Source organism: Chaetura pelagica, unplaced genomic scaffold (genome assembly GCF_000747805.2).
Source record: "Chaetura pelagica isolate M959 unplaced genomic scaffold, ChaPel_1.0 scaffold596, whole genome shotgun sequence".
Classification (NCBI taxonomy): Eukaryota; Metazoa; Chordata; class Aves; order Apodiformes; family Apodidae; genus Chaetura; species Chaetura pelagica.
The window spans coordinates 275218-286476 of record NW_009953725.1 but is presented as its reverse complement, the minus strand read 5'-3'; the positions used below and the strand labels follow the sequence as shown (position 1 = coordinate 286476).

Here is an 11259-nt window from a genome sequence, read left to right as displayed (position 1 = left end):
AGAGTGTGTTCTTGGGAGAGTTTTGGCCATAACTGTGGGTCAGTTCTCCCTTCTGTTTCCCTTAAGGACAGCCTGAAATCCAGGATTCTTAATTCAGCTAAACATCACTAATCTACTTTTTACTGCCCTCTGTGCATCAGGATTCCTCTGAAATCTTTTCTTCTTAGCTATGCTGCATTTCCCCATGTACACATAAAATGCTCTAAGATTCAACAGTCTAAAGCTTCCTTTCAACACATCTTCTTTTTTTTTTAAGCAATTAATATAAATACAGTATCGAGTTTCATTTAGGTAAGATTTTACTTCCATGTTGAAGAAGTTTACTCCAAGGAAAGTAATTAGGAGCATTTTTCTGTGTTTTTCTCCTCCCCCTTATTTTTGGATGGGGCACCATGTAGAAAGTTGTTTTGTGTTTTTTTTAAGGGAAGAAAAAAAGAATATCCTTCCGGTTAGAAATTAAGAAAAATTTCTCATTAGAAAATTGTTTGATCATGTTGTCTGGGTGAAGTTTATAGTATACAACAAAATTGTTTTAATTTATAGTAAGTTATTTATAAACATTACTTGTAGATAAACATGGAAGTATCCTTGGCCTTCTGAAATTCTATATGACAGGCTACGCCAGGAAGGTATTGACCTTAGTGTCTGAGTTGGCAATATCTTTTATTTTCAGTACAGTACTTGGGTTTTAAAGAGCTATGAAATATAACTTCTGTGAAGGTGTTGGGTTTTGCTTGGGTTTGTTTGTTTGTTTGTTTTGTTGGCATTGTATTTGGGTTTATTTATGAAATCTTGTTAGGTTCCTTTACTCATATAAATTTAAACATACAGGTTTCTTTTTATTCAATGCTTACTTCTTTCTACTCTGTGCATATTAAACTGTCTGTTTTTCTTCTACATTGTTTCCTTTTAGCAAGACCTGTATTTCATTCGTATATCCCACTTCCTCCCCGTGTACTTCTTAAAATTGAAGCTCATTTAGGGTAATACTGTGCATCTCAGGAGCACAGGCTTCTTTTCTCTGCTGAGAGGCAAACAAAGAATCCCTGAATACTTTTCACATGTGTGCAAGCTACACATATAATCAGATTGTGGGGGAAAATAGAAGTCATTAAATTGATATTACGTGTCATTACTTTACCTTGCCACGTCAACCCTCAGCAGTTTACCAGGCTTAGAATATTGGGGACCACAATGAGGCTAATTAAAGGGCAGTGTGCTTGTTTATTTAGAATTTCCAAGTGTCTCGTAGGTGACAAAATATAATATAATTATTTTGATATTTTATTAAGTGGGTTTTCAGCCATTATATACTTACTTCTGAAAAAAAAGTGATTTTGAAATTATAGATATAAGGAAGGTAGAGCCTGTTGATATTTTTTTGTGGGAACAGCAATTGCTAGGTCAGTCTTGAGGAAAGAGAAATAGATGAAACAGTTTTGTGAGACTACGGTGAATGTTGTTTTTTCCTACTGTGTACAATTACATTTAATTAAATCTGTCCTTTTTTATGATGCTGTGTAAAAAATTAATTCTACCTAGGTACTGAATGAGCTTGTAAATAAGATAGCAAGATCAACATAGTCTGAAGAAATAATTAGTGACAATTTAAAAGAAATTGTTCTGTTCAGGCTAAATCAATAGTAATGGAGATGAATAAATGGGAGGAAACCTTAAGTAATTACAAATCCTTTAAATTATTCTTGAATTAGAAAGCAGGAAAAAAGAACATATTCAATTACTTTTATAGATGCATGGGAAGAGAACTTTCTGAATTCTCTTTTTGTTCTTTCTTTTCTGCCATCACTATTTTAGGCAAATGGTATTTTATTTCCTGTACTTTGTTGGACTATTGATGCAACTTGGTTAGCTAGGAGAGACATACTAAGTACACTGGTTTCCCAAAAAAAACGAGTTACAAAAATTAATTAGAAGAAGCAGATTTCTTATTCTGTTGACTTAACTTCTGTATTCTGGTTTCAAACTGAATTTTTTGGATACAATTCCTATTTATTTTTTGCATCACTGTAAGGAAAAGAGACCATTGTTTTCTTCAGTGTTCTTTATGGTAGAAAGGAACTTTTAAAAAATGCTACATTTACGTTTATTACGTTTTACGTATTACGTTTATTGGAAATGTAGCAGTATGCTTAGATGGGGCATATAATTAAAGCAATAGTTTACTTTTTTATTAACAATAGTTTTATAAACAAGTTTACTTTTTTTATTAATCTAGGGAGTGCTGCAGAGACTTGACAGGCTCTCAAAACCTAGCACTGGTATTTTGATTTTCTTGACCTTGAGAAGCAGCATTAGAAAGATTCTACATTAAAGCATTTGCTAATTGACCTAAATGCTTTCTTGATATAAACTGTTCTGAGTTATTACTGAAGAAGGTTGTTCTCAAAAAAAATCTAAGAATTACTAAAGTAAAGGAATAAAACAGAAACCTTCTCAGCTAACATCTTGGATTTATAGACCAGTGAGAGATTGATTCAGTCTTTAAAATAAATGGATTACTTAATTTTGTTTCACTTCTCTCCCCTCCTTAGCTGGAAAGTCAATGGCTGATGCAGAACCAGATGAGAGAGAGACAAACAGCCATGCAGATTGCTTGGACACGGGTATTTCTCAAATATTTTGACACATTTTTTGGACTTGCTGCTGTAGGTTTAACAGCTGGGTATGAAGTTTATTTCCTACCAGAAAATATAAATACATTACTTTTATATTTCTGTGATGCTGGATCTTCCTTTTGCGGGTAGGTTTTTTTACCTAGCTCAAAGGTTGATCAGATGACCTAGTGACTGATTTCTCTCTGCTTCCAGATGTGTTTTGTTTATACCTGTACTGCAGACTTATGCAAAAGTAGAGACGTGATCTGGACATAAAATACAGCTGAGGTACCAAAAGCTCAGTGTAAAATAAAAATTGTGCTTGGAACAGGAGAGATTGTTTAAAAACCATGCTTCCTTCCTGTCTGTATTGTGATTTAAGGAACTATTAATGAGCAACAAATTCTCCAGCATCTGAGTTTTTTAATATGTCAGTGAACAAGTGAATATAGTCTGAAAACTGTTCACTTAAAATTTGAATCAAGAAACTCACCCACAAGGAAAAAGCTTGACTAATAAAGAGGAAGAACTTGGATCATAAGACTTATGTTTGTTTTTCTTGTGCTATAACATGATAACAAAGACTGTAGGAAATATTTGTGATTTTTGTGTACACAGTACAGATTAAATGCACTTTGTTATGCATGATGCATTCTCTGTGGACTCAGATGCATTTGAAGCTGCATGTAGTATCTTTCTTGCTACATGTTGCGTGTGGCTGGACTGATACATGCTCATATGCATGCATGTTACACGAGTTGGATAATCCACTTTTTGTTAGACATATTCAAAAGTCACTTGAAGCATTTATTTTAATACCCTTGGGTTGACAGTTGAGCATGAAGGCAACCAGAAGACAAATGCTCCTGAGAAAGACTCTGACTAGAGAGTGTAGAAGTATACACAAGTCCTAGACAGTCAAGGTCAACCTAACCTAACAGTGTGGTAAGCTAAGTGTCCTAAATAATCTTATTTTTCCTGATTATTTATTATTTTTTTTGTTTGTTTGCTTTGCTTAGTTTTATTTTGTTTAAACAGAGCCATAAAAAATAAGAACCCAGGAGTTTTACTGCCAATAGTTCCCTTAAGCTTTGTATTTGCTTATCAATATGATATGGGCTATGGGACACTGTTACAGAGGATAAAAGGTATGTGCATGTAAGTCTGTCTTGTTCACATATAGAACCAAGCTTAGTATTTCAGAAAACGTATTTTTTCTTTTAGAAAAAGGAGAACACTTAAAATAGATTTTTCCCTTTTTTTTTTTTTTTTTTCTGGACAGAAGATTCCTCTTAAATTTCTTCTTTGATACAATCAGATACTTTCCCAGTCAAGAGTACTCATTCTGCTTTTACATCCTGTCACTCCGGTTCAGACTGGTGATTTCTCATCTCTCATTTCCAAAAAGATGCGAATTCTGAGGCTACCAATACAGCTGAAGTAAGCATTGCATATCTGGGAGAAATCACAAATGTAGTGATTTCCTTCTGTGTTCCTCCCTGGTGCTGCTGTTTTGGCAAGAGGTAGGAATGATAAAAAACAAATAATGGAGTACAGGCAGAAATCATGTCCTTACATCTTCATGACCAAACAGTTTTTAGCTAATTGTCTTTTCACAGTGTCACAGTGCCCTGCTAAGATGGAAAAAGAAAGATTAGTCCCAGAAAATGGAGTCTTGCCTCATAGTTGCCAGTGATGGATCTGACTAAGTGATGGGTGCTGAGGATTACAGGGGTGCATTTATGTTAGCTCTGATTCCTAGTGAAGGAAGCATGCTAAGAGAGTGTTCACTGTAAGTGAAGACAGCATTGGACCATGGCTTGTTCCCTTCACAAATTATCTGAGTTAACTAGCCTGATTTTGCTGCCTGCTACTGACATGAACAGACTGAAACAAAAGTAAAATTTGTTTCAGCTCTTGGTATTAGCCTCCAGATCTAAAAGCTAGGTTTCCTAACTCTGTGTACTTCACTGAAAATAATAATATATTAATTAGATAAACTGTGAGACATTTCCTGCTGCATACAGGTGCAAACATATCTAGGTGATGGAGCAATGTATATCTGTGTATATTTCCTAAATCCCACTAAATACATTTCTTTGGATTTTAATATGAAGAGCCACCTAAGCACAAAGCATAAAAACTGGGTATCTCTTGGAAATAAGAGCATTGAAAATGAGATTAGTACATACAATGGAGACAAACTAAAACACAGGAAGTTCCACCTCAACACGAGATAAAGCTTTATTGCAAGGGTTACAGAGCACTGGAACAAGCTCCCTAGAGAGGCTGTGGAATCTCCTTCTCTGGAGACTTTCAAAACCTGTCTGGATGCCTTTCTGATCTTGTGGTGGTCCTGGTCTGGCAGGGCAGTTGGACTTAATGTTCTCCAGAGGTCCCTTCCAACCCTAACATTCTGTGATTCTGTGATCAATAATTTGTTGATAATAGGGTCATTTGCATTTCAGAATTTTGAAGGAGTGAGCATATCATAATGCAAGCCTCATGTTAAGAGTAGTAATGTGTATGTGCACAGATTGAAGAGGGCACTGTCGTATCCTATTGTTTTCCAAATTGGAAAAGTCATCTTTATAACTTCAGATCCATTTGGGCAACTTCAGCAGTATGCAAGGCTTGTGAAAAGGTTGTAGAGAAAAGAAGCTATGAAGTCAAATGGACAGTAATAAAATTCAGTATGCCAAACTAACTGTCTTTCCCAGGAAAATAATTTCCAAAATATGTGTTAGATCTACTATAAACTTATGAAAGCATTTAGTGTGGTAACACATGAAGATCAAGTTAGCATGAACAACATGGAAATTAGTAGACAAGTAAGCACTGGAGTAAACAGAAGATGTCAAAGGTTTCTGCTTGAAGAGGAAGGCTAGGTTTTAGCAGGGTTATAAGCAATATTCCTCAAGAGTTGTTCTGGATCTACTTTTTTATTTGAAATTATGAGTAGGTTACACTAATCAAATCTGTGGATGACAAACTTGATTGGTGTTATCAACAGAGAAGAATTAAAATGTAGTACAAGAAGAACTGGAGACCTGAAGAACTGAGATAATAAAACAGGATGCTATTTCATAAGAAGAACATCCAGAAGCTAGAGACTAATAGGGATTTCTACCAGCAGAGCTCATCAGCTGGAAATGATAGAAAAAGGGAAAAACCTGAATGTATTACGTGGTCACAGAATGGATATAATCCAGTAGTGTGAAGACATTATGAAAGTCAAGCAAAGTTCAGAAACATCAATTGGGTTTTCCTAGTATTACAGGATGGTTGAATTTGGAAGGGACCTCTGGAGGTTACATGGTCCAACCTCTCTGCTCAAGCAGGATCACCTAGAGCCAATTGCCCAGGAAAATGTCCAGATTTTTTTTTTTAATGTCTCCAGGGATGGATATTCTACCACCTTAGTACAAATAGAGAGTACGGATAGGAAGGTAGGAACATACCAATACCTTCCTTGGAAATGTATACATCATTTGGGTCACTTCTGTATAAGGAATCTCAAATTACTAAAGTGTTAAAATTATCAGGGAATGCCAAGCTGCCTTGCAAGACAAAACAAAACTATTAGTTTGCTTAGCCTTTTCAATTAAAGACATGAGAAATATGGGCCTGCAGATCCTACTTACAGGATAAGATAAAGGAAAGTAAGAGAAGGAAATTAAACTGATTGCTAGTATCAGTCCTAGAATGATAGGAAATGGACTAGCCTGGATGAGTCTGGGCTGGAAATCAGAAGAAGGTTCATAATTACATGAAAGTCAGGTTCAGGAGTTCATTCTTATTTTAAGCTTAAAATTAAGCAGATGAAAAGAAGGGGTTATGACACAATTGACCTGCAGCCACAATGCTTGTTCTTATTACGCAGCTGATTCGTCGCCATTCCCACACACTTTCTCAACTACTTCTCTTCTTTCCCCTTACATTGTGATACTTCATCTCTGTGGTGCAATACTGAATGCATACACCATTCCCTTTAGTGTTCCCTCTTTACTTGGTCTCTCTCCAGGATATGCCCATCTTCAGCCTCATGGCCAGTTCCTTCTCCTAGGCTAACCTACAGTTATTTCTGTGCTGCACAATCTTCCTTGTATCTGGACCACCTTCATCAAATAGCCCTGCATCTGCTGTTCTTCATTCTTTGGAATCAGCTTATACCCACGGAAGGTTTCTCTATTTCTCTTTCACCAGGAATGATGTCTTTTGATCTTGCTTGTAGTTAACTTTTTCTTCTGTCTCTAGCTTAGCTGACTTGTCCAAACATTTTCTCATTACTTGTCGATTCTCCTCTATTGAAGTTAGAGGGTTGTTTGGTTGGGATTTTTTTCAGCTTCATAGCTTGGGCTAATCACACCAAAAACTAAGGACATAGGACCAAATACCTGTTTTGATTTCTGCTTGTGCTGTTGAAAAGCCAGCCCTAAGTGTGCCAGGGCCATGTGTCAGAAGTGAATCTTCTGGGAAGAGCAGGGTTACAGAACAGTGCTGAGGTGCAGTATCTTTTCTGAATGGCTGAGGACACCAAGAATCAGGCATGGACTTGCTATCTGTGTTCCTGGCCTTGCTGTGCTGCTTTTCCTCCCAGTCCAGGGACATACTGCTAGTGGTTTTCAGAAAAATTATTAGAGGAGAGGATTATATAGCTAGCCTCCAACAGCACAGGATTTTTCCATGAAGCAGTGGAACTCTGGTGACCTTTTTCCAAGATTTGGACAGCTTGTATCCTGAGCCATGTGAGAAGGACAGTGACTTAGCAATCTGCCCTGGTGCCTGTGAGTGACAGGCATAGAGATTTGACTGTCTGTAACACTGCTCTGTCACCTGAGATCTCTTGCTATTCCATAATCAGATGCTATATGCAACTGACTGACACTGTGTTATTACCAGTTACTGGGAGTAGTAACCAGTGTTATTTTCTTGAATATCACTGATGTGTGGAGATCCTAAGCACTGCAATATTACCAAAATTGCAGTTGGAGGTTTCAGGATTCAGACCTGTTTTAAAGAATGATCACAATCTCGACTGCATTACAGTATTCAGTTGAGTTTATTGAACATAAATACAGCTTCGAATCACTGCCATAACAATCATCAAGCTAGCAGTTAAGGCACAGGTAAACAAATGGTTGGCATGATACCAAATAGCATCAGCCAAAATAAACACATTCTTCGCCTAATCTTCATCCTTTCTTATATCACTGTCAGACCACCACAACTAACGTACGATGTTCAGTCTGTATCTTTGTTTTTTGGATTCTCTGTCCTACATGTTTTCATTCCAGCCTTACCCAGACCCTTGTGCACCCTACAACTTTTCCCTGCTACGCAGTTAAGACTGCAAGTTTAGGTAACTGTCTCAGCAAAACTTTTTGTGAAGAGTGCTCTTTGACCAGTGCTTCAAGTCCAGTCGTAGCCCCTTTCTGCCTGTAGCCTGACATCTTTTAGCCTAAGCCTGAGAAAAGATGAAAAACTGTGCCTAAATATGGCACATCTAGGATGCTGTGTAGACTTGTTAAAGCTTATTATGTACAGCTTTATGTGTAAGTCTGACGTGCCCTCTCCTCAGACTGCTGATTAGACAGATACAGTATGAGGTTGGCACAAAGTATATGGTGATGCCAAGTCCTTGCTTGTATTTCATGCCTTCATGCCAATGCACGTGTATAATATCTAAATGAAAAATTACTATAACTCAGTGTAGTTTTTAGGAGAAAGGGACTGACAGAAATGGCAACAACAGCACAACTGATTGTTTTGGTTGACTTTTTTGCAGACAAATTCAGCCTGAAGCAGATACTCAGTTCTGGCCAAACACTGCTTTGTACAATAATCCCACCAGTCTAGAATTCCTTGAAGGCAACTGTAATGCTGCATTGCCATCAGCTCATTTGTAAAATACATAGCTGTCACCTGGTGTTTTGTTGTCCGGCCCAAACAAGAACAGCTTAATCAAGTTTCTTCGTTTTACTGTTTGGGGTTTGTTTAGGTTTTTTTTACTTCCTTTGCTTCCTTACAGTATGGGTGAGAAAATGTATTTAATGTCTTTATTTTTTTAAGGTGAAGCAGAGAACATATTGGACACACAGAGCACTTTGCTAGAATTGCCCAAAGGACCACTCACTTCTGAAAACCTGGAGAAAATCTGAAGATCTCAGAGCAAGTTCTTCATAGAAAAACAGGAGGATGTTTTAAAGCTTAATATGAGGAATGTGATTTTAGTATTGGCTTTAAACATTAATGAATCGTTAAAATTTTGATAAAACTATGAGCTTTTATAAAATCAAAATAGAGTTCATTTTTTTAAATCAGTACTTTCTAAAGCAATGCTTTTCATATTGCATGTGTCTCTTGATAACATCCATTGTTACTGTAGTATAATTTTCTTGTTTAGAATGAAACACTGAATTTCCACCCTCTAGAGGCTGAAAATAACTTTCACCTGTACTAAAAATGTCTGGTAATGACGAAACTCTCTATAATAAACCAAAATAAGTTAATTGGTACAAATTTGTATAAATATGGTCATAATTTTGAAATATATTTAAGGATGCACAGTTTGTAGTCAGGAATAGACAGTCAACTTCCTTGACAAATAAGACACTTTTAATTTGCTATTCTTTAGGCAGTGAACTCACCATCTCTGCTTCACATTCTGGAATAAAGAGCTTTTATAAGAAGTAGGTTCAGAGGTAAATATGTCACTTGCTAACTGTGCTTTTTACTCTTACGAAAAACTGTATTAAAGCACAACCAGAGATAATTTCTCAAAAAGAGAAAACAAATTATGTAGCTATTTTCTGAATCATTTTCATGCTTTTTTTTGATGTTTTGAAACTCAGAATAATTTGTTTCCGTGAAATAAGAGTTTCACTACAAAGATTAATATTAACTTAGGCTAACAGCAAGCAAAATTATTAATATATGTTTTTGTAACGGGTAGATCCAAGGAGCCCTACAAGTACTGAAAAATTGAGAGATTTTTTGCATGCCTTTGCTCTACAAGGTATATACTGCAAATATAATTTTACTATATTTTAGTGCTCTGATGTTACACTTACAAAAAAAAAAAGGAAAAAAAAAAAAGGAAAAAAAGCGAAAAAAAGCACAGCTTTTTGTATTAGAAATCTTGTTTAAAAACAAATTATTCTTTGTTTTTGATGGAAACTCTTCTAGCGTTAGTCTAATTCTAGAATGAAAGACAAATGCTCAAAATAATGAATTAAGCCTAACTCTGTATTGACTGTTGTTGAGTTAAAAATTGAATTCCAGCTGGAGATAATGCCCTGAATCTGTTTCTGAAGACTACTTGACTAAAATTAGAATGCTGTTAGAGTAAGACAGGTGAATACATAATAAAACAAAAGCTTCTCAACATAGATGAAATGTGCAGCAGTTTTCATAGCTGTGCAAGACTGATTTCTGGAAGTGTATTCACTCCTGCATTCATCACTTCTGCAGCTGGTTCTGTCACCTGCACATTAACAACACATACCATCTGCAGCACTTTTCAAATGTGACTGATGTTTCACTTTCAAAAAAAAAAAAGAAAAAAAAAAAAAGGAAAAAAAGCGAAAAAAAGCACAGCTTTTTGTATTAGAAATCTTGTTTAAAAACAAATTATTCTTTGTTTTTGATGGAAACTCTTCTAGCGTTAGTCTAATTCTAGAATGAAAGACAAATGCTCAAAATAATGAATTAAGCCTAACTCTGTATTGACTGTTGTTGAGTTAAAAATTGAATTCCAGCTGGAGATAATGCCCTGAATCTGTTTCTGAAGACTACTTGACTAAAATTAGAATGCTGTTAGAGTAAGACAGGTGAATACATAATAAAACAAAAGCTTCTCAACATAGATGAAATGTGCAGCAGTTTTCATAGCTGTGCAAGACTGATTTCTGGAAGTGTATTCACTCCTGCATTCATCACTTCTGCAGCTGGTTCTGTCACCTGCACATTAACAACACATACCATCTGCAGCACTTTTCAAATGTGATGCATTTTAATGCGCAGAGTGATGAAATGGGTTGTCACAGCTTGTTTGGTTATAATGGCTTGGTCTACACTTTGGCTGTTTGGAATTTAAGACAGCGATTGTACATGCCTGGGAAGGTGTGCCTGAGCTCTGCCTCTGGTGCTGCCCATGTTCTGTGAGCTCACAAGATGCACCCCAAGACCACCCCACATTTCCTGCCTGTCCTGTTACACAATCCCTCACCGCTTGCTGCTGTACTATGTGCTGCTCTTAGTACACATGTATCCCTGCTGACTTATTTCACTTTGGATAACAGATCATCTACTACCTTTCCTCCAAGTGTGAAGTCCACCTTGCTTTAATTTTGAAGAACTTGTAATAGGCTTTTATGTTTTGATCTCTGTAATTTATTGATACCCTTCCAAGAAAGAAAAGCAATTAAGCCGCCTTTTAATCCTATGAAAGGTATTTTTACAAAAGAGTCGTTTTAATAGTCAGTTTTACTTAAATATCTTAGAATATTAGAAACTACCCTAATTCTGTTCACGGTGAATTAGGAATTAATGAAGCCTGGTTAAAAGGTGTGATTTCCTTCAGAAAAGAACAAAAGCAAGCCAGAAAGCTTACCTTTGTCAGAGCCTACTTCAGGGAAACTGA

The 11259-nt window shown here is 36.2% G+C and overlaps 1 protein-coding gene across 1 annotated transcript in view; it reads left to right on the top strand.

Annotated features, from left to right (window-relative positions):
* PLGRKT (plasminogen receptor, C-terminal lysine transmembrane protein) overlaps positions 1-8776 on the top strand; it is a 9078-nt gene extending 302 nt beyond the window's left edge. The window contains exons 2-4 of the mRNA XM_010000649.1: positions 2553-2683; positions 3654-3763; positions 8688-8776. Coding sequence (XP_009998951.1) covers positions 2553-2683; positions 3654-3763; positions 8688-8776 — 330 coding nt within the window. The remainder of the gene's footprint in view (positions 1-2552; positions 2684-3653; positions 3764-8687) is intronic.
* The last annotated feature ends 2483 nt before the right edge of the window (positions 8777-11259 follow it).